General features: G+C 33.7%; 1 protein-coding gene across 3 annotated transcripts in view; it reads left to right on the forward strand.

Moving 5' to 3' along the window:
- Positions 1-24,704, forward strand: part of LOC145263716 (glycoprotein-N-acetylgalactosamine 3-beta-galactosyltransferase 1-like) — a 206,877-nt gene that overhangs the window by 112,585 nt on the left and 69,588 nt on the right. The window contains exon 3 of one of the 3 annotated variants that reach the window (XM_080120674.1): positions 20,825-23,260. The exons of the other annotated variants lie outside the window; for them this stretch is intronic. Within the exon in view, the coding sequence (XP_079976800.1) occupies positions 20,825-21,097 (273 nt within the window). The 3' untranslated portion in view covers positions 21,098-23,260. Of the gene's footprint in view, positions 1-20,824; positions 23,261-24,704 lie in introns of those variants that run through there. 3 annotated transcript variants of the gene reach the window in all.

The following is a 24,704-nucleotide window of genomic DNA, read 5'->3' on the forward strand; positions in this document are numbered from 1 at the left end:
TTTCATACTGTCTGTGTGTGAGACGCGGTTTGTTTCAGCCTACAGGCAATCCACTCAAGCAAGTTAAGTACCGAAATGAAGCTTATGACCCAGAGGATGTTTTAGTGATATTTATGTCCATGTTTTGTGTATGGAAATGCAAAAAATAACTATTTACTAAACGTTTTATTTACTGGATACTTTTCCGGTATTCACCGGAAGTTATCTTCCTTAGTTAATTAGATTTACTGTGTGTGCGTGTGAGAGACACTGGCAGGCAGGCGATTCGAAATGAAGCTTATGACCCAGCGAATGATGTTTGGTGTATGAAAATGCAAAAAAATAACGATTTACTAAACAACGTTTTATTTACTGGGCAAACATGAGTGCTTGTGATTATAAAAGCAGAAACAAAGAAAAAAAAGTTTATGTAGAAAAGGATATGGTAAAAATCCATTGAATAAGGAGGTAAAATCCAGGAAGGATAGATTATGGTGTTTAAACACTGATGGCATAATTTTGGGATTATGTTCTGTATATGTGTAAAGAAAACTTGTGTGTGGGGGTTAGGATTAGTAATAACTAGCAAGCCACCCGGCATTGCCCGCTCATAAAATACACTTAAATATAATATTTTTTATTAATGCAGATTTCATATTTATTATTATATTGGACCCAATATATACTAATGATTTTAAAGTTTTAAAAAAAAATAACTTGTGTGCCACCACCAAGAATCGAAACCATAATGTTTAACTTACAATTTACTTTTTCCTTTAGTGTTAATGCCCGAGTTATGAAGATATGTTTGCTGCAAGGCTAAAAATTAAAACCTGAACCAATAGCTATTACGTTATGCATGCATATTTGTAATGACGTCGTTCAACCTTCACCTGGCAAATTACACTTTTTTAATTTTCACTTTTGCACCAATTTTCCCCAGCTAAAACCCAAATATAAAGTTTTGCATGGGTTCGAATACCCTATATAAGTTTCATGTCTGTAGACAAAAAAAAACTAACCGAAGTTTGGTAAAAAATTTTTTTTTTTTTAAAGAAATATATATACGCATGCATAAATATATCTAGAAAGAGGTTTGTGTTTACTATAACCTTTTTACGCAAATATTGCGCAAGTATAAATCATGTAGAATATCTGCATGAATATAATTACACGTGATAGTTAACTAAAGATGATCATTCCATAAGAAAACCGAAAAAAACTGATAGGGAATTAATTAAAATGAATCTTTAAAAGAATATGCAAATTAGCTAGATCTTTTGTAGATCTACGACCTATAACAAAGTTTTATATTCTTTTCAAATAAATTGACAAAAGGGTTTTTAATATGAACATCAATACAAAAAAAGAACAAAGAAAAAAACAAGTGAAGCATGCATGGTTCCCCGTGAGTGCACAGTGAAAGAGGCATAAAAAAATGACTAAGTTCAGCATCCCCCCCCTCCATTTAGCCCAAAAAGTCCCAAGGGGACGTCAAATCCTGGTGAAAATGAACAAATGGTGCAGTTTTATGCCTTAACATATGTAAATTTGAGTTCTGTACCATGCAAAAAAGAAATGAGTAAGTCCATCATTTGCCCCCACCCCCTCATTTAGCCCCAAATGTCCCCAAGGCCTTAACATATTTAGATTTGAGTTCAGCACCATGTACAACTGCTGAACAGAATATTTTGGACAAATATGGTAAAATAGTCCCAAAAATGGAGTGTTTTTATTAGCCCTAAAAGAGCCCCTGAGGTACACCCAAGAGTTATCACGAAGTATTGACAAACAAAATTATAACGAAATCAGTCAGTTACAACTTTTCAGAAAGTTTTATAAAAATCCAAGACATCAGGTTTTTTTTTTGTTTTTTGTTTTTTTTAAACAACAAAAAAAGTGTCAATTTCAACCATTTTAACTCGAAAGGCACCCCTATGGAGGCAACCGGTGTTTTCTCGGAAAATCCATTCTGTTACTTTTTTACTCGTATCATGTTTAATGTTTGTGCAAAATTTCCAAAAATTCCAAGACATAGTTATTGAGAAAAGTGCAAACAGACAAGGGTGAATTTACAGGTCCACCCTCCTTTTGTCGGTGTGTGTGTTGGGGGGGGGGAGAATTTATAGGAGTATAAATGTGTTAAGACTTTTGTGTGTGGGTTAGGATTAGTAATAATAGTACTTCATTACTAGTCTATACAATACAGGATGTTCGTAAAATTGTAACTTGGCGATTGTGTTCTTTTTATGTCTATGTAGCCCCTTTGTGTGTGGGTTGCTTTTTTTAATAGCAATTTCTTACTAGTCTAATTGCCTTTGTGGTTCCTTTCTTCCTCTGAGTGGTCTTTGCTTTTTTTTTTTTTTTTTTTTACACAAGGGAGTCACCACTTATGCCCCGAATGGCCCCCGGGCCTTGATAAGGGTTATTGCGTGTACAGTAATCAATGGGATAATATTGTAGTAATCGCTAGTAATGGAGATTTGATAAAGTGTCTTAAGGGGGCGGTTTATCAGGAATTTGTTTGTTGGATTTGAAGACATCCAAGTTGTAGTCAGGTGGGAAACAGGCAAACGGAACAGTTCCACAGATGTGCACTTCTAAGAAAGAAGCTTTGTTCATGGAATCTGTTTTGATTTAGGCACAGATAAAGAGTGGGTAAAATTATTGACAGTGGTTTCAGCTAGACAGGTGTTTTTCGTGATAGATTGACAAGGGGGGACCAGAGATTGAAGCTCAGATGAGCACCTCCCATGGAAATAACAATAAAATGACAGGCTCGCAACGTACCTTCTGTGGGAGAGAAGTTACAGCAAAGAGAAAAGGGTATCCCCCCACTAGGCTACAAAGTCTATTTTGTACTCTGTCAAGGCAGGATAGGTTGTTTTTAACAGCTCCTGCGCAGATATGGCAGCAGTACTCCATCCTTGGACGTACTTGACTTTTATATAGATAGAGAATTGCATCAGCAGTGAGATCTTCTGGAGCGGTAGAAGGAACCCACCATTTTTCCAGTGACCTTGGCAACAGATTTGATGTACGTGTTCCATTTCAGATCAGGAGTGAAGGTCAATCCCAGAAGCTTGTAAAAACATGGAGCCTCCCCAAGACGAGAGCCATCCATTTCAATTAATGCCAGATGGGGATCAGAGCGTTGATGATGTAAAGATCATATTTATTTACCTGTATTTGGATGTTGACTCAGGAGCCCATACCGATCATGATGCTCAGATATTCCTTCGTAGCGCTATGGCTTTTATATTTGTTTGGTGTTATTTTTTGTTATGGTTTTATTGAAGTATGTGACAACACCAGACCCAGGCTTATTTTACCATGGATCCCGTTATAGGGATAGTATCTATCTCATATGTAGAAATTAGTTGGATTGGAACAAGTAATCTGAATTGGGGAATCGGAAAAATCGGAACTTTGAAGGGGATTTGAATCTGTATTGGAATCGGAAAAATTTGTGCCTATTTTCCGATGCCAAAAACGATTCTTTTTAATTGTATTTTTTTATTTGATTTTGTTTAAAACAAAATCTTCCACTGTTGGTACTAATGCTAAAAAATATTTATTTTAAACAACTAGTAAGACTAAAAACTATAAATCATCCCCTACAAGTGTATTTTTACACTTGAGAAAATATCTGCATTTAATATGTTTTTATGGTTATCGGATGGGGGGGGGGGGATAACAACTCTATAGTTAAATATTTAGAGATTTATAAAGAATTGGATTTGGTAATTGTACCGGAATCTGGGAAAAATAATGGAATCGTCACATCACTAGTAGAAACAACAGTGCACTATCATAGATTGTATTTCTCTGTTGTAATGTCTATCTGAAATAAGAGGGGCCAACAGTCACACCTTGCTGAACAGGTACCCAGTATTGGTTATCAAAGGAATCTCTGTTAATCATGAGGCTTAGATCTTTCTTCTGAGCCCCACGGCTTTATTTGATGTAATTTTTTCATGGTTTTGTTGGTGTATATGGCAACACCAGGCCAAGGCTTGTATTACCTGTGATCCTGTCACAGCAATACTGTTTATCTGTTACATATAGAAACAACAATGCACTATGACAAGATCACAGTGTAGTATCTGTTCTGATGCTACACTTCGCTTTTTCTGTCCTCGGTCAGTGGAGGAGAAATCCTTAGACAATTTTTATTTTGTTCCTATCTAAAGTTCCCCTGTTTGGAAGCTAGATTTTCCCCAATTAAAAACCGACCTTGTATCTAACTCTACCCTCGTAGGGAGGCGAGTAAATAGGAACTATGGACTCTGACACAGATCATACATGTTAGATGTTTACAATAAAGGAAGTTGATCAGTATTTGTTTCATGGAGTACTAGGGAGGGGCTGCACGGAGTACACTATCCTGCCTTGACAAAGTTCAAAACTGGCTTCAAAACTTAGTATATGATGCCCTTTTCCCTATCTGCAACCTCTTTCCTACAGAAGAGACATAGCGACCCTCTTTCTGCTCTGTCGTCATTTTCATGGCAAGTGCTCATCCGAGCTTCAATCTATGGTTTCCCACATCCCTTGTTAAACTTTCACAAAAAGCACTCGTCTAATTACAACCACTATCGATAATTTCTCCCACTCTCTGTCTGTGCCTAAATCTAAATGCAAATTCCAAAATTCCATGAACAAAGCTTCTTTCCTAGAACTGCTCGCCAGTGAAACTCTGTTCCACAGGGTTGCTTTCCAGCTGACTACAACATGGTCGTTTTCAAGTCCAATGTAAATAAGTTCTTGTTGAGCCGTCCCCCTTAAATAATTAGATTCTATCCAATTTCCGCCACTAACGATTACTACGCTGTTGTCTTCGTGACCACCATATACTCATTAACTCATTAACCGTTATTCTCGAGTGGCGTTTGGGCCTTGATAAGTGGTAACTCCCTTGTAAAAAAAAAAAAAAAATGGTTCATGACCCGGATGTATATACGTACTGTTCAAAACAAGTTATCAAGTAAAGATCAAGGTGGTTTGCAAAGTATCCGTTAACAATGGATATTCAGGTGGTTTTTGTCAATAAATTTTGCATTAAAATAGGGGTGAATGCAAAGCAAGCATTTCACGGCATACAGGTCATCATTGGCTTACGACTGATCGCCTTTACGACCATATATGTAAATTTATTCCTTCCCCTCCCCCTCTCTCCACACACGTTCGTAATACAGCTGATTCAATCACTCAGTAGCAGTTATAGCGAATAGTTATTATGCTCTTATGTATTTTGTATAACTTCTACAACGACACGGCTCATGGTCCTGCTGGGAAACTGGTTGGAGTGTATATGTACTACATGTATATATGACGCATACATAACGTGTGTATAAACGAGTCTTTATTTGTTCCTGTAATTCGTATGATCGTCTCTAGTTATGTGTATATTTATAGCAGTTTATTCTTGTGCATGTGTGCGTGTTCACATATAACAACAATAAAAGGACGAATACAATTCTATGGAGTGTACATTAGAGAATAAGGAGACATACCTTCCATCTGGTTAATCTTGCGTTGATGGATCCTTGAAAAAAAATAAAAAACTACAATATAAAAATTCTTACAACAGAAGTTTTACCTGTATTTACAGCCTTTATTTTCCGATGCTCCCCATTGCAAAAGGCACGGCGGTCTTCAGTTCTGCATATTAATTATCGTCTCTTCCCTATTTGGGGTCATCATGACCCTCTCTCTCGACCTATGATTGCCAACTCCCATTACAGGCCGATTTAACTAACTTCCTACATGTAAATCTAAAATTCATTACATCATTAACTCCACGTGAACAAGACACAAATCGGATGATCTACCTTCATCACATATTTTGTTTGTTCTAACATTCTTAGTGAAAAAATAATTATCAGAATGACATTTACTCCATCAAGTTACATTCCTGGAAACTTTTTAATGTAAATATTTTTATTCTTCTAAAACAAATTTTTCTCATCGAACATTTTTTTGTTCTAAACAATAATCATCATAATCAACTATCAGCAAGACTAACCGGGATTTTCTGGGAAGCTAATAACATATCAGTTCCTCTTTCCACCGCATCCACAATTGTCAGCTGATGCAGATGAATCTAACACCTAACACTGCAGCACCAGTTATGTCAGCAGTCACCCAGTTTTATAATTTGCTGTAATTTTAAACAGGATTGTCCAGTTAGGTATAAAGTCCGACTTTGATTCCTAGAATTCCTAAATATCCGACTCCAACTCCTTATTTTAAAGTCTGATTATAGTCAGCTAACGTATTTCCTAATTTCCGACGTGGCTGCTACCAAACAGTAACAAAGCAAATTAGTTTCTTCACTTTTATTGTTCTTTTATTATTTCTACTGTGAAGCGATTTATTGAAATAAAATATAAAATGACATTATTGAAAAGTATACAATAAAAATTAACAAAATCATAAAGAGAAAAGTAACACAGTCTTTATTTGCACTTTTAATAACAAAATTTAAAAAAATAAAAGGTTTTATTTTATTTGAAATTTTATAAGAAATGTGTTTATGAAATTATAAAAATCCGTTTGTTTTTTGGGGTTTTCTTATTTTTTTTTTTTTTTTCAATCATAAAGTTTTTTATTTGAATTTGTGCAATATGTTTATCTATATATTAATATGATAGCGTGTGTTCTTTTGTGTGTCACACTTACATCCGGGTCATTTAATTGTTATGTTCTATTTCTTGTCATAAATAATTTTACTAAGAATTCTTCATAAGTTTCGGTTTCTGTTTAGACTATAGCTGATGGCACCTAAATTATCTATTTTTTATAAATAATTTATCAAGAATTCTTTGTAAGTTTTGGTTTCGGTTTCGATTATGGCTGAAGGAACTCAAGTTATATATATATATAATATATATATATATATATATATATATATATATATATATATATATGTTTTTGTTTCAGTTTCGATTCAAGCCCTATGGATATTTTTTTTTTTTAATTTGAAAATCGCAACTTTAGAACATATAAAAATCGATAGAACATTAACTCTATAATAATATATATGAAATCTGCAAGAATTAAAATATATTTAAGCATACTTTACGACCGGGCTTTACCGGGCGTTTGTGCTAGTTTAAAAGCTGCAATAATATCAGAGCATCTCCATTTACACTGAACATCTACAGAATTCCAACAGCAATATATTACATATGAATGAGTCCCCTGTGGAATTTCCATAGGTCCCGATAGTGAAAGTATAAAAATAGAATCACTGAAATCAAAATAACAGAATTTCAAACATCATAAATCATATGCTGAACATAATATTCCCAAAATAGTTTAAAAAAAAAAAATTTTAAACATGTTTTCAATAATTCTTCTTTAAAAAAATACAACTAATTTCAATAATTCTTATTTAAAATAAGACCTAAACTTTTTAATGATTATTAAATAAAAAAATTAAAAAAAATCGATCGAAAAGCGTAATAAGAAAAAAGTTACATGCAAAGGGGAGATAGTCGTGAGAGAAAAAAACCGAAGGAACGGATTTGCCTTATCACCGCTTCCGGAAGCAGCCACACCGGAAGTTAGGAATTAAGTTAGCTGACTATAACAGAAAGTCTTCCAATGTTGATTCTTCAGGGATTAAAAAAATCCCACTCTGACTTCTAAGGTTCTTAGAAGTCCAACTCTAATTCTTACCCCTTCTAAAGTCTGACTCTTAATTTGATTTGAATTTTACTTTAGTATGTTTTACACAATTTTTTTTTTTTTTTTTCACATGTATTTTCTACTATATTTTAGTCTAAGCATTCATTTTACTCACGGTTTCCAGTACCATTTCTTTCTCAATTTTTATAGTTGGATCAGGTATTGTTTCCACTTCTAGATTTTCTCGGTTTTATGAAAACTCAGTATTCAACAATCTCTCATAATAGTATTTCCAAGCATTCCTCTTATTCTGTTCATTTATTGCAAGCATTCCATTGTCATTCCAAACAACAGCATCCATATTTGCCTTTCTCATCTGCTTAGTGCTCCTGAATACTTCATTCTTCTATTCATCCTTTCATAGTATATAAGGAAATATGGATTGCTCAGTTTCATTTTTAGCTCTTTATATTGCCTTTCTTGCTTCTCTCTTTGTTATCAGATGAATATCCTCATTCACTAAATGTTTTCATTTTTTTCATTTCCGCTTTTCTTTGATACACTTCTCAGCTTCCTCATTCTACCACTACGTTACGCCCTCCCTTGGGGCCCTTTCGCTCACTCACATCTAGTACGTTATCTCCAACAGCGTATCCTTCAACTTTTAAAACAAAATAATAAAAAAATCTTTATGTGCACATCATGGAACGAAAATCTTATATTCTCAAAATTACATCAATTGATCAAGTATTTTATTTTTATTTATAGAAAATCATTTTCTAATGCTTTTAGTGGTTAATAGTACATCCTAGCCATTACAGGACTGATTTTAAAATATCAATAATTCGAACTTAATTATCTACCTATATTAAATATGGCGAATTAAAACCCTGTTCTAGCTTTGTCATTAAATTTGATTTTCTTAGTTAAAAAAAGAAAAAAAACTACTTGATTAATTTACATGATTTTTTTAATATATTTTCACTCCGTGGTAGGTACAAACACCATAAAGATTTTTCTGTATTTTTGTTTTAATTAGGATGCAAGTCCAAAATTCTAGCTATGTTTTTTTTGTCATTAATGAAAGAAAATAAATAAAACCGTACTTCATACTGTTTCAATTTCTTAGGTCAAACTTGCTTTTATATATTTTGTTAAAGCTTGATGGCAATATTTTTTATGTTTTCTTTTTTTATATATCAACAGCCTTTTGGATATGAATAGAGTTTAATGTCTGTTTTGAGACAACTCTTCAATTTTTCTGTTCTGATAGTGAAGTGAGACCATTTTAATTTTTGTCTCAATTCAGTGCTCCTTTTACTTCATGGGAAGGCAAGTAAATAGAGACGGCATTGTTTATTTAAGAAAAAACGTTTTGCCTTTGTTTATTCAAAGCTATCTGTTTCTTCATTTCTAAATAATAATTGTCAAATTTATAAATTAGTTCATTGCGGTCTTTATTATTTAGTGTGTGGAACACCTAAAAACATTACACTAATCTCGGAAGGAAATTTTTTTTTTGTTTTTAATTGTGATATCAGTTACCCCCCCCCCCCAAAAAAAACGAAAAAAACACATCGCCTCTAGTAAAAGATTCTAGTTGGATGATCGCCTGACCCCCTTTTTTTTTTACAAAGGGATCCCCACATATCAAAGCCCTGATAATAAGGGTTAATGTGTGTATGGTAGTCATTGGGACAGTAGCGTAGTAATCGTTTGTGGTGGCAATTTGGTATAATTATTTAAGTTGGTTGTTTTTGTTTTACGGCATATCAGCCCTTTTCATGTTATTTAATGCCAAATCCAGTTATTTTTTTTTTAAATTTTAATATATATATATATATATATATATATAATTTTTTTTTTTTTTTTTTTTTTTTTTTTTTCCAAGTCTGTTTCTATGTAACCCATAGTTGGGACCCTAACAGGTACTACCATTCCGGGCCAGAGTGGACTTGGAAGCAATGGCAATTGAAGGGTGGCTCAACATTCACCAAATGCTGATGATGCTACCCCATGTCTGATGATGATGGTTGGGATAAAGAACATGCTTCAGTTCAAGATTCTGTTTGTTATTCACCCAAACTCATCAGAACTAAACTGCTGCTCAGCTACTTTGGATTTGACGAACTGAGCATACAACTCTCGCATTCTTTACTACTTTTTACAGTGGTTGCTGGCAGTCCTAAAGGCGGCTTTAGTCCCCTTCGAAGTAATCTCCTTCAGCTGCAATGCACTTGTTGTACTGTTCCAACAACCTGTGGAAAGCCCTATGAAAATTCTCTTGTGTGAGCGTGTCAGTGACCCTCATCACAGCCTCTTTCATCTCTGTTATCTTATAACAGCCTCTAAGATTTTCTTTGAGCTTATGGAATAACCAAAAGTTACAGGGAACAAGATCTGAACTATAAGGAGTGTGAGGAACCGTCTTGATGCCCATCTTGATCAAATAGTCTGTGACAAGGATGGAGTTGTTGATTGATGCATTTTCCTGAAGGAAATTCTACTAACCTGATTTGAAGAGTTGTGGACTGGTATATTCACACAGAACTTCCACATCTTCAGTTTCTCACACATGTACTGTTCCTACACTGGTACCAAACTGTACTTATTGTCTCTCTAGACATACGACGATTCTTATCCATGAAATTCTTTATTTGATCAATCAACTCTGGTTTTCTGACTTCTGTACTTCTCCCACACCTCATCATTCCTCGCAGACTCCCTGCCTTCCTTAAATCTTTTATACCACTCAAAAACTGATTCTCGATTTGTGCAAGATGGTCTAAAAGCAGTCTGAAGCCTTTCATATGTTTCTGCGACACTTTTTCCAAGTTTAAAACAGAATTTTATTGCATATCGTTCAGATTATTTTTAAAATTCACCAGCTTTGACGATCAGGATTTAGTAGGGCACATTCCAATTCCTGCTGGAGCTGTTCATTTGAACCTGAAACCATAAAAATTGGTCAGTCATCTCATAAGATGTATAGCAATAACATACTGAATTTTTAAGAGTCTAGGACAATTTTAAATACCTGTACCAAAAAACTCTGGAAACTGTATTTTCTCTTTCTCTCTCTCTCATATATATATATATATATATATATACTAGCATTTCAGCCCGGCGTTGCCTGGGGTTTGGAGGTGTATTTTGAGCAAAAAAAAAAAAAAAAAAAAGCGGTCAATTTTTTAACTTTGACCCCTATTATGACCTCTTAACATTTATTGTTATGGGCTCAAATCAAGTTATTAAATTAGATCCATGTTCAAAGAACCTATATCTAAAATTTCAAGTGTTTAGACCCAAAATTGTCGGAGGAGTTTGGTAGAGTTCTCAAAGGTCAAATCGTTGAACTTTGACCCATTAACAGCCAAATTTCTGTCCGAAAACCGATCACGTAGATTTTCCCAAATCTCAGTACCCTGTATATCAAATTTCGAATCTGTAGACTTAAAATTGACAGTTATTGCGTAGGGAAATGTACACACACAGACAGACAGACAGATACACAGGCAAGTTCACTTTTATATATATATATATATACACACACATATATATACACACACACTCCAAACAAGGCTTATTGACACTTGGGTGCAAAGGACTACTATTTGGGATCGTGTTTACAGTGGAACATATAAGGAGTTGAGCAGCGAAATGTCTATTTAAACTTTTGCATATTAGTAGTCAAGGAAACAAGAAACCGAGAGGGAATTCCAATGTCGGAGGAAAGAAACTATAAGACAGTCATTCTCAACCTTTCCTCCATCATTGACCCCTCGGCTTTATGTATTTCTCCATTTACCCCTACTCCCATTCAAAAATTCATAGCCATCCAACTGTGACAGAGAAACAAGGTCAAAGAGAATCTTTTTGTTTAGGACTTTAGGTTTTGTATACAAATATAAATATACAGTCGTATCACAAAAATGAATATACAGTCGCATCACAAAAATGAATATACAGTCGCATCACAAAAATGAATATACAGTCGCATCACAAAAATGAATATACAGTCGCATCACAAAAATGAATATACAGTCGCATCACAAAAATGAATATACAGTCGCATCACAAAAATGAATATACAGTCGCATCACAAAAATGAATATACAGTCGCATCACAAAAATGAATATACAGTCGCATCACAAAAATGAATATACAGTCGCATCACAAAAATGAATATACAGTCGCATCACAAAAATGAATATACAGTCGCATCACAAAAATGAATATACAGTCGCATCACAAAAATGAATATACAGTCGCATCACAAAAATGAATATACAGTCGCATCACAAAAATGAATATACAGTCGCATCACAAAAATGAATATACAGTCGCATCACAAAAATGAATATACAGTCGTATCACAAAAATAAAGAAAATCAAACTTTTTCTAAATAGAAAGTTATGAAGTTAATTTGTATTATATTTCTTAGACATGACACAATCTGAAAAGAAATAATTATTTTTAAAATTATCACGCTTTCAATTATTTACCCCCACCCCACCTCGACTAGATATTTATTTATTTTTTTTTTTTTTTTTTACTCCCTTGGGGTAAATTTATCCTTTCTGGCATCTATCTGCTTTAACAGTGAAAGGATGGGACTATACTGTTGGTATTTATTTGCTTCTCGCGATAGCAAAATGTGACAAGTTCGTTTTTAATGTGGGAGGGAAAATCAGTTCCCCAAAAAGGGGCATTCTGGTAGTAGGTAAAAATAAAAATTGCCTTCGTACAGTAGGGTTTCCTGTACATTGACTATGGGCAAATTAACTTAAGTGTAGCATCAGAACAGATATTACACTCGGATCTCAACCTGATTATTATTATTTTACTTCGGTAAGTTTTAAGAGATCAAGGGGCTCCCTCCTGGAGCTAACATTTGATTCTGTTATGATTTAAATTTATATCCGAGGGCTCTTTTAAGAATAGATACTGTTCCCTTTATGGCTGCTATCTGTATTTCCTTACAGCTTGGTCTTCCAGGGATTGCTTCTAAGTATTTGTGAAGATTCTTTTTTATTAATCCAGTCGCTCCTATCACAACCGGTATAATGTTTATTTCTTTCAGAGACCATGTCGTTTTTAGATCATTTTTAAGGTCCTGATATTTTAACTTTTCCCGCTCAGCTCTGTTAAGGCTGAAATCATTTGGGACTGTGACATCGACAATGAGCGCAGTTCTTTCAGGCTTGTTCCATATAACAATATCTGGTTTGATGGCCTTGTCTTTTATTTATCTGCCTGCCTGTATGTCTTTGTCATAGAACACGGTCACATTTCCATTTGATGTTATTGGTGGTGGTTCATATGTTTGTGTGCAGGCATGTGTATTTAACGCATTCAAATAAACAATTCACAAAACTTTTTAAAACTTTAATTTATCCTCAAACGAAAATAAGGGCCGTTCTAGGTGAAGAGTTGTGTAGGGAGGTGTTTGTTCCCATTACATTTAAATTGTTGATTTTAGTACAGTCGTGAGCAGTGAGGGAATTCCAAACACAAAAAGTGCTAATGAAAAAAAAAAACTATTAAAGTAGAAAGCCTTCGAGCATCTGAGGACCTTTGCTGTGAAAGAATGGGATTCTGTTGACGTGTGGCTTAATCGAGATTCTTTATGTCAAGGGAGTAACAATACAGTAAATTCGTTGCAATATACCGAAGGTAAATATGGACATTAATGGGCAGAGCATAAGGGGGCTCAATGTTTTTAAAATTAAATGTTTACGAGTTGTCCTTAGACTGGGTATAACTTAGTGAGATCAATTAAGAAATGCAGATATAAAAAATAAGCCTAATAATTATTGATCCATCAACGTTATTGGTAAAAGGATTAACAGGATTTAGACATATTTTCCGGCTACCAGACTCCAGCTATGTAAAGAAATCATTTCAATCAAGAGTGATAAATAAGAGGGCAACTACCAAAGATATGAGCCAACCAGATTAGGGTTATGTCACTCTTGACAGCTGAGAGACCGGCTCAATATTATTATAAGTGGTGGAATTTTGTTTTCAAGCATGTGGTGAATCTCTATAATGTATGCATATAAGTCAATTCGAACAAAGAGTTGAGACTAGCATTACATTTTTCTTTCTTTCCCACAGTTATTTTAACAGATATACTTTTCCATCATATTTCTTGGACCGGTCAATACAGTGTTCATTGTCCTTTTCGGACTTCGTCCATTATTATGAGATATTAGCGCTCTACAAAAACATGTTCACTTTTGCCCACTTATGAAAACAGTCTTGTTAAATAAAACAGTTACCTTATTTATTTTATGTCCTTCTTAAGACAATATTTAATCTCTGGTCACAGCTGTGTCCATTACATTACGGCCATATTTCAATAATAAAATGCTTTAATCACTTACTTAAATATAATTAATATTCTTGTCAACTTTTGCATACAAACGTGAAACAATGACAGTACACAAACAGTTATTGAACTTAACTTTAAAGTTCTTATGATAGTGAGGCTCCAATTAGGGAGTGTGGGGGTCATCACCTTTAGTTACCAGTACTCCCTCTAACACAGAGGGGTAGCATTTGCCAGTCTCATGAGTTAAATAAAATATTCTGCTAATCTTTTGTGATTTCCCCATACGAGTTCGAATCCTCTCTCTCTATCTATCTATCTATCTATATATATATATATATATATATATATATATATATATATATATATATGTTCAAAAGTCGGGACTAATGAAAACGAGGTTGTTAGATAGTGCTCAATAAAAAGAGCAAAATATTTTTTTATTTGAGGGTAAACGGTTACATATGTTCGCTACAAATAGCCATCTGTTTCAATCAATGAGACTTCCTCAGGCGACCTGGAATCTCTTGACGCCACAAAGAAAAAAATCTCAATGACTGAAACAGACGGCTATTTGTAGCGACCATATGTAATTTTTTACCCTCAAATAAAAAAAAATATAGACTAGCCTGGGTGCCCGGCGTTGCCCAGGTGTTTAGAGGTGAGTGTTAAGCAAAAGAAAAAAAGTGATGGCAGGCAGGCTCGAACTTGTACTGCAAAGAAGGAAAAGAACATGAAAAAAAATAAATCATGTCTTTGCTGTTGCGCCTATCGCCAAACCGGAAGTGACGAATGTTTAAATTAAGGCTAGTCAATCGAAAAGTGATGACAACATTGGAAAATATCGGCGAAAAAATCGACCCTTCCCTGTAGAAAATTGTCCAGTTGAGGGTAAAGGAATTAATGTTTTTAGCCAATTTTTCAATATTTGTCATCCAGAGGGTTGAGCTTCAAAACAATATCGATCTCATGAAAACACGTCAAAAGTTTTAGACAGACATACATACATACATACATTTAAACAGACAGGTGAGATTTATATTATGTCATTTATTTGTATATGCTCTGTAGTTACATTGAGCTTCATTGAAGGATTGGTATTAATAAAAGGTGAAATATAATTGAATAAACATTTTTCCCATAAACACACACATATATGTGCGCTCAATCCATGGTTCCTCCTTGCCAAACTTTCACAAAAAGTACTCGTCTAGCTACAACTACTATAAACGATTTCCCCCACTGTATCTGTGCCTAAATCTAAACAGATTCCATGTACAAAGCTTTTTTCCCCCAGAGCTGCCTGCCTGCCTGTTCTGCTGTTCTTGAATACAACATGGTAGCCTTCAGATCCAATGTAAACACGTTCTTGTTGACCCATCCTCATAAATAATAAATATATAATAAAATACTATCCAATTTACCCCATTAACGGTTATTACACTACCACCTTGCATTCAATAACCTTTATCCTCGAGTGGCCTTTGGACCTTGATAAGTGGTGACTCCCAAGTAATATATAAATGTAAATACCGAATGTGAAAGGTCTGTCCATAGGCTGTTAAGATTTTGAGAATTTGTTTCTATGCACTTTTTTTTTGCAATGATGAAATGCCCAACTAGTATAACTTTTATTAAAGTATCGTTATATATTTAAGTACCAGCCATAGACGGAAACAATTGTATGCAAGTGTTGGCAATAAAACCCTAACTTTTTTAAATAAATAATAAAATGAGTGTCTATTCCTGGCAAAGCAGTACACTATAAAATAAAAAAAATTATAGCTCTGATATTGCACTATTAAGCTATCTAAAAAAAAATTTTTTTTTTTAATTTATTTGCTACCAATTATTAGTGGCCTGACAAGACCATAGGGGAGACGACCGAAGCAGCAAAACTGAAGCTGGCCTGCAGTACAATATATATATATATATATGCAAATGTAGGCAAATTTGGGAATATTTTATTGGCTTGAAAATGCAGATTCTTTTTTACCAATTGTCATAAAATTTTAACCATAGAATAGTATTATAATCTTCAAAAAGCCTGCTAAGTTTTATGTAGTTTCGTCCCATAGAATCAAAGATATTAGCATTTCAATATTTAATTTGGCTACCAGTATGTGTATATGTATGTGTGTATGTATGTATGTATATATATATATATATATATATGTATATATATATATGTGTATATATATATATTTATTTAAATATACCACCTTTTTTGGCAATTCTTAAAGTTCCAAATCTGAACAACTATTGATCAGAATGTAACAAATGAAGGCTCGTTGGAAAGGTAATGACCTAAATTGTGTAATGGGTTAAGGTACCCCATTAAAGGGATTATCCAGAGCCTACTTTTAGGCACTTTTTTTTACAGCTTAAAATGTTTCAATTATAGCCATTTGTTTTCTTAGTTTTTGCTTAGGATTTAAAAAAAAAAATCTATTTCCTACAAAATTTCTGGCCTTGATAGATGGAAGACTAAAACTTGCTGTACTCAGCAGAGACCTACACTCTGTATAGAGAACACCTAAGGAAACTGGAAGCCGTCCGGCAGACACATCTGAGAAGGATCCTAAAGATCAAATAGTTACTACGTATCAAACGTGGAAGTTTTCAGGAGAGCAAACCTAGACAGCATCGAAGTTACCCTTGACGAATGTATATATGTTTTTTTCTTTAACGGTCTTACACGTGCATATAGCTGTTGCCATCACACAATTTATCAAAAACAAAAAAATATTAAAGATGGTCACATGTAGGTGGATATAATAATTAAAACGAAGAATATAATTTTAAAGAATTTACTTACACTTACTAAAAAATGATATTCAACCTAAAATGTTTTTCGGCTGTATGTTTTATATATATATATATATATATATATATATATATATATATATATATTTTCCTGGTTTGATTTAGTCATATTGAATCTTTTGATAGCTCGGATAATATCAAACCAGAGTTTCATACCACATCGACCGCCACATAGGTAATCAAGGGTCGCTACTTGGTGTGCTGGCACTGACCACAGCTATCGACAAGTTTACTACAGCACCAAAACCTAAGCGAGCAAAATGTAGACATACCATCAAAATATCCACTTTTGATGTATGGACACTTCAACCCACATCTCAAATATCCGAACTTGTTGCTTCATCCAAAGAACACAATATCGATATTGTGTGTATTCAAGAGAACCGTCTCTTCCACAATGATATGGACATAAAGTACCATGAAATTGGTAACAGCTGGACACTAGTATCAGCGTCAGCATGGAAAAAATAGACAAATAGTACCATTGGGGGAGTAGGACTTCTGCTTAGCCCTCGAGCATTGAAATCATTGAAAAGTGCTGAGAAGATAACACAAAGGACAATTCTTGCTACCTTCAGTGGTAATCCTGCTACTACTGTTATTTGTTGCTACAGCCCTACCAACGTCAGTGACAAGCAAGAGATCCTGAATTTCTATGATGAACTGTCAGCAATAGTGCGCTCAATCCCCAAACATAATTTATTGGTTATCAGAGGTGACATGAATGCACATATAGGATGGGAAGACAACAAGCATAAGTTCTCTTTCCATGATGGAAACCTACAATGCATGCATCCTCGTTTTCAGAAAAGATCCGGTAAGCTCTGGACCCATCAATCCCCAAATGGAGACAGGGCACAACTGGACTATCTTTTTATGAATAAGTGGATCAATAGCTGTCATAACTGTGAAGCCTATAGCAGTTTCTATGGTGTATCTACTGATCATAGGATTGTAACCTCTAAGTTGAAGTTAAGCCTACAAGCAAACAAAACTAAAAAATCATCTAGACAGCCCTACAACTGGTCAACGTTGTCACATGACAATCAGATCAGAGATTCATCTTTGAACTGCGAAACAGATTTGATGCTTTACAAGCACAAGAGCAGGAACTAACTGCTAATACCATCTATGAAAACTTCGTTAGATCGCACCAAGAAGCAGCAAAGAAGTGTATACCTCTGAAGCCCAAGGTAAAGCGAAAAGTAGCGTGGGAAAATGGCAAAATAATATTAAAACGAGAAAAGTTAAAAAACATAATCAAAAAGCAACATAAATACTCCACTCGACAGAATACAAAATTAAGGAAGCAGGTGCTTCAAGAGCTTAGTATGATGTACCTATCAGAACAACAGAAGTTCAAGAACAAATAGATCGAATCCAGAATGCAGCAGTTAACAAACAATCTTATCTGGTTTGGCAAGTAGTAAATGAGATATCTGGGCGCAAACGACCTGCCAAAGCTAAGTTAAAGGCAAACACTCCGGAAAATGCATGTTCGAAATGGAAAGCACATTTTGAAAAGCTACTCGGAAACAAACCAGAAGTAACAGACCAACCAATTCAGCCGATTGTTGTACAGGAACTCGATATTGAGAAGAGTGATTTTACAATGAGGAACTTCTAAATGTACTAAAGAAGACCAAGAATCGTAAAGCTGCAGGCTTAGATAACATACTTCTTGAAGTATGGAAGACAGGTGGTTTCAATGACATACTTCTTAATTCATGCAATTCTGTATATAATAAAAAAATAATATATGGAGGGAAGGATGCATACTTCCCTTCCCCAAGAAGGGTGACCTAAGCATACCAAGCAACTACAGAGCAATAACACTCACTCCAATTGCAGCAAAAATCTACAATGCCATGCTTCTCAACCGTATCCAACCAAAGATCGAAGAAGTGCTCAGGAAGAACCAAAATGGATTTAGAAAGAATCGCTCTACTACTAGTCAAATACTTACTGTTAGGAGACTGATTGAAGGAGTCAAAGCAAAAAAACATTGAGGCAGTCATGATCTTTGTAGATTTCTCCAAAGCATTCGACTCTGTACATAGAGAAAAAATGGTCAGCATATTAAAAGCATATGGCATTACAAATGAAGTCATTAATGCTATCATGATGCTATATGAGCACACTCGAGCAATGATCAGGTCCCCAGATGGGGACACTGAATTTTTCGACATCCGCACTGGGGTTCTACAAGAAGATACTCTTGCCCCTTTTCTTTTCATTGTCTGTCTTGACTTTTTACTTCGCACCTCTGTTGTGTATACAACATACTAGGCTTCACCCTAAATGAATCCAGAAAAAGACGTCATCAATCAGCACACATAACTGATGCAGATTACGCAGACGATATTGCTTTGTTCGCGAACAACACTGCTGATGTGCAAACACTGTTACGTAAGCTAGAAGTCTGCAAATGACATTGGTCTTCACATAAATGCGGATAAGACAAAGTTTATGATTTTCAATGTGAAGGGAGAGATCAGGGCTTTGGTTGGATTAACACTGAAAGAAGTAGCTGAGTTTATGTATCTGGGTAGCAACATAGAGGGATATCTGAATTCGCATCTCAAAAGCATGGCCCGCATTGGATGGGCTACATTCAGTATGGACTTTGAGACTGGCTGACAAACTGAAAAGGCAGTTCTTCAGGGCAGTGGTAGAGTCTGTCCTTGTTTACGGTACTACAACCTGGACATTCACCAAAAGATTGGAAAGAAAACTAGACGGCATAGATAAAGTATTTTGATTTATATTTTTTTTCTAAAAATACGTATGCTAAGAACAATATTAAATATATCTTGGCAAAATCATCCCACGAAGCAGCAACTTTATGGCAATCTATCTGCCATGTCTAATACCATCAGAGAAAGACGCCTACGATTTGCTCGTCATTGTCTGAGGAGCAAGCATGAATTGGTGAGTGATGTATTATGGACTCCACGACACAGACGCGCAAGCAGAGGACGACCTAGATCCATGTACATCCAACAAATAGCACACAACGCCAACTGTGAACCTGAAGATCTGAGGCAACTGATGGAGGACAGGAAACTCTGGAGAGGAAGAGTCACATTGGTCCGGGCAAGGAGCCCGTCATGATGATGATATATATTGTTGGAATATTCTTGTTGCCGCTTGAATTATGACAAGCCTGTTTAAATTGTTTTATAAGTAACTTAATGTAGAGCAAAAATTCGTTGAGTATATAGGCTGAGAAGTGTCCTCACACACATTCTCACTATATATATATATATATATATATATATATATATATACACGCACAAACTTTTATATTATAAAGTAAAGTCAGTTTGAGTTTTAAAGTTTGTTTCTTAAAGTTCAATAGGTTTGAATCTAATAAATTAATAATAATTGATTCAGACGATCAAATTTTTTTTTCTTTGCAACATTTTCTTTACAAAAATAAAGTATTTTGATTTATATTTTTTTTTCTAAAAATATTTATTCTGGCTAGGAAGATTATTTTCTACTCTTTTTTATTTTTTTTATTTAATCCTTATTTTTCTTCACCCATTTTTTTAAATTTTTTTATTGGTCTCTCGACAAAGGAGGGACTGGATCTAGTAATTCACTCTTGTTTGTTCGTACTTTTCTCAATAACCACGCTTTGGATTTTCTAAACTTTGCACAAATATTAATCATGGTGAAAGTAAATTTTTGCCAGAACGGAGTTTTCAGGATAACTCTGGTTGCCCTCCTAGAGGGCATTATAGGGGTAAAATTTCCCCCAAAATGTTCGTCCATTTTCACTTTTCTCAATAACCACTCCTTTAGTTTTTTGGGGGGAAATTTTGCGCAAACATTAGTCATGATGAAAATAAATTTTTCACTCGTGGACGGAACCCCGCATGCTCGATAGGTTTATTCTTTTTTTTTTTTTTTTATCTATTCCCCCCCCCCTTTTTATATCCTTATTTTTCTTCCCTATTTATTTATTTAGATCCATTTTTTTTTCATTATTCGTTTCCTTTCTCAAATGTTATCAAATGTATTTCTCTTTCTCTCCTGACAGGGTAAAGACTGCTGTAGTGACCATGCCATCACGTTTCACTATGTGCCACCAAATATGATGTACGTCTTAGAGTACTTTGTCTATCACCTGAAACCATACGGATACAGTACCATCTATTCCGCCCAAGAAAAGCATTTAGAGACCAACCCTCCATCTTCACAACATCCGTCCTCAACTCCGAGAAAAGAAAATGACAAATTAAAATCAGTAACTACTGTCAAAACGCAACACATTGACACCTCGAAGGTTCGAGTAGTAGGAGGAAAAGGATAATGTTGGTCACCCTGGGACTGAAATGGTCACGTTTTGATAAAAAGAACGGGGTGGGGGGGAATTTTTTTTTTTTTTTTCTATAATGGCCTATCTCAGCAGAACTTGTGAAAACTGAGAGGAACAAAGAGATGGTGTTAGCAATCGCCTGGAAAAAGATTCCAAAAATATTGCTGAACTAATTTTTTTATGGTAATCTTCATTTTTAGGAGTTAAAATGGTTTACAAGTGAATGATTTTGGTGAATCAAGAACAGGCAACTCAAAGTCTGCAGCAAACGGTGTCAGATAAAAAATATTGCATTATACTTATATTTTGTATAAAATAATAAAGAAAATCTTATTTCACTGTTTTTTAGTTATTATATAAAAAAAAAAAAATGAAATATTTATTGATTCTTTTATTTTATGATTTAGGAAAATAGAATAATTTATCTCGCATTTATCTTTGCTGCAGACTTCGAGTCGCCTGTTCTGACTCCCCAATGATTTTTTTTAATTTAATTTTTATTTTTTATTTTTTTTACTAAAACTCATTTATGGTTATTTTATTCATTTAGTTTAAAACAGTATTTAACAATAAATGGACAATATTTTTTAAGAGCAAAATGTATTTGTCGATTTTTCTTAAACTATCCATAATGCAATTGTTTTTTTTTTTTACTTTTTTTTTATCCAATTAGTGATATTGAAAATTATCCATAATCAAAGTCGGTATGGGACCCAATTAGAAAACTTATGAAGAGGAGTCCTACTTTACAAGTATTAATTTATAGATGTTCATATTTCTTAAATAAAATATAAGCAAACAAACAACAAAAAAAACGAATAAACAGCAAAGCCTGGTATAATAAAATTGTGTAAGGCAATATGAAAAGTTTTACTTTTAAATACAATTGCAAACATACTCTTTTAGAAAAATACCCTTTTATTTTTGTTTGCAAGAAATTTTTCAATGACTTCAACCTTGTTTTCTATCAAGAGCTTTACCAAATTAAGTCTCTTTTTTCTTTATTTCCATACATGTATCTGCGTGTAGAAGGTATCGTAATATTATGGCACAGCAATATCGTTAAGTAAAAAAAAATTTTTAACTCGATTTATCCAAAGAGCAATAATACTGCACAGAAAGAAAAATGTTTACATTACAGTCTTGTTTTCTTTCATGATCAGAAATTCAAAATAAGGAAAAAAACTTTTTTATCATGAAGTAATTTAAGCACTAGACTGCCATTTTGTTCATGAAAAAATAAGATTTCAGTTATTGATAAAAAAAAAATTACATAAATTAATTGATCCTTGTCCAGAATTCAACCTAAAAAATAAAAAAATCTTTATGATGATTCCCTAAATAACGTAAATTGATTTAAATATTACTTTAACTTAAAAAATCGAATTTTATGAGCAAGCGAGAGTTTGTTTTGATCCGCCATGTTGTTTTAAATAAAAGATCACTCAATTCGAAATACAGATAAAAATCAGCTATGGATATAATTTACTATTAAAATAACTGAAAATCGTAAAAAAAAAGTTTCTATATATAAAAATATATACTTGATCAATTTATGGGATCTTGAGAATATGGCATTTTCGTTCTGTGACGTATGTACATCATAAAGAATTTTTCTGTATTTTTTATTTTTCTGTATTTTTTATTTATTTATTTTTTTTCAATTAGGTTATATTCTGGACAACAATCAGATAAATGACTGTCAATTCATCATAAATAATAAATTAATTTTATGGGGAAGAATATCTTAATCTTCATCTTAGTTTTTCAGTTTTGTACTTAATGAAAAAAGGGATCTACTGGTGTGGAACACTTAAGTGCAGGAGGCCAATTTGATAGAATCGGTCAAATCTTAAAACTGACCCTGTCTATAATGTAATTTTCCCAGTCAGCCATATTGAAAATTACCCATAATGCAGTGTACAAGTATCTTTTGTTAGAGAAAATATCTGTTCATTTAATGTTAGATAAGCAAAAACACATTCACAAATATAAACAAAAATAAGTTTTGAATCAAGGAGGAACATTTTCTTGTAAATCATTTTGACCAGTAAAAGAAAGACTACCCCTTTTTTTTTCTTTACAGGATGGTGTCCTCTGGCGTTTACATATTTGTAGCATTAGCGCCAAAGGAAATGTCATCTTTGTGTGGGTTCAGTCACATGACTCTTTTGATTGGGCTTCATATTTCTATTATCATTTTGTTTTTGTTGATTTTTTCCCCCTTTTCCTAATGAAAACATGCGTTTGTATATATATTTGAATCTTGGTCACAAGGAAATTACTTTTTGGTTTTGTATTTTCCAGGCGAGATGAAGGAGGAGCTTTTGTGAGCATTTTTTTGTGTGTAGGTGGAAGAATTGAATTTCAGAACCTGATCTTGAACATAGCCCAAGACTTTGTTGTGTTTTTACTTTTTTTTCCTCATTTCTTTTTTCTGATTGTTAATATTGGAAGAGCTAAGTAGAATGCAATTCTTCTCGTGACAAAGACATTTTACTTTGGCTTTTATTCGTTGTTCTTTAGTGATAGATAATTTATCAAAACCGTTTCTTTCATAAGGAAAATACCTTTATACAAAAGAGGGAATGGAAAAATCAGAAAAAAAAAAAGATATACCACAACAATACAATTAAAATAGGTATGACTTTTGATTTGATATCTACAAGGAAAAATATCTATCTTTCGGGTTTTTTTTTTTTTTTTGTTTTTGTTTTTTTTCAGACGAATTTTCGCATCAAACCATGATCTTTCAATTCCTTATATATATATATATATATATATATATATATATATATATATATATATATATATTCCGGTGTTGAGATCAATGAAATTTGGTTGCTGATTAATGGAAAAATTATGAAAAATAGCATAAGTTCTCCATCCGTTAGACTAGATTTCTAAGTCTTCAGAGACTTCTGAAGTGTTGCACAGTTTCTTTGAACATTGGGGTTAATTATTAGGGTTCCAGACTCTCTAGCCATACATTATTGCGAAATCAATTAGGTGTGTTTTCCTTGCTATTGTATTTCGTTCATTGAAACAAAGGTGTAAATCGCATAGCGAGGTATGTAGACAACCCAAAGCGTGACACCATTGAATTAACTCTTATGAAAAGTGTTGGGGTATATTCGCTCTTTTCATTTCATCGTCTCTGTTTTTCAGAATTTATTAAATCTGTTATATAAATTAGTGATGGGATGATTCCAATATATTTCCCGATTCCGATTCTTTGTAAATCTCTAAATATTTTACTATAAAAGTCAAGTAGCTCCCATCACTGTCTGAAAATTCGAAAAGAAATTTTTCACTCTATTTTTATGAGACACATTTTTCTTTCTTCTTTCCATACAGATTGATATGTATTTTTATTTTTATTTTAACTTTTCAGCTTGAGACGTTTTTCTTTTTTTCTTTATTTTTTTTTCTTCACTGATTTAAATGCTATTTTATATGACTACTAATAGGAATACCCGACGTTGCTCGGGATTGAATGAGGATCACTGTTATTTTTTTTTTTTTACTATGCTCATATCATAACTTGTTTTGTTTTTACTCCTCCTCCTACTCCCATTACCTCCCTATATTGTTAGACGTA

The sequence above is a fragment of the Euprymna scolopes genome, chromosome 39 (genome assembly GCF_053919585.1).
Source record: "Euprymna scolopes isolate OS-2025 chromosome 39, ASM5391958v1, whole genome shotgun sequence".
Taxonomy (NCBI): Eukaryota; Metazoa; Mollusca; class Cephalopoda; order Sepiida; family Sepiolidae; genus Euprymna; species Euprymna scolopes.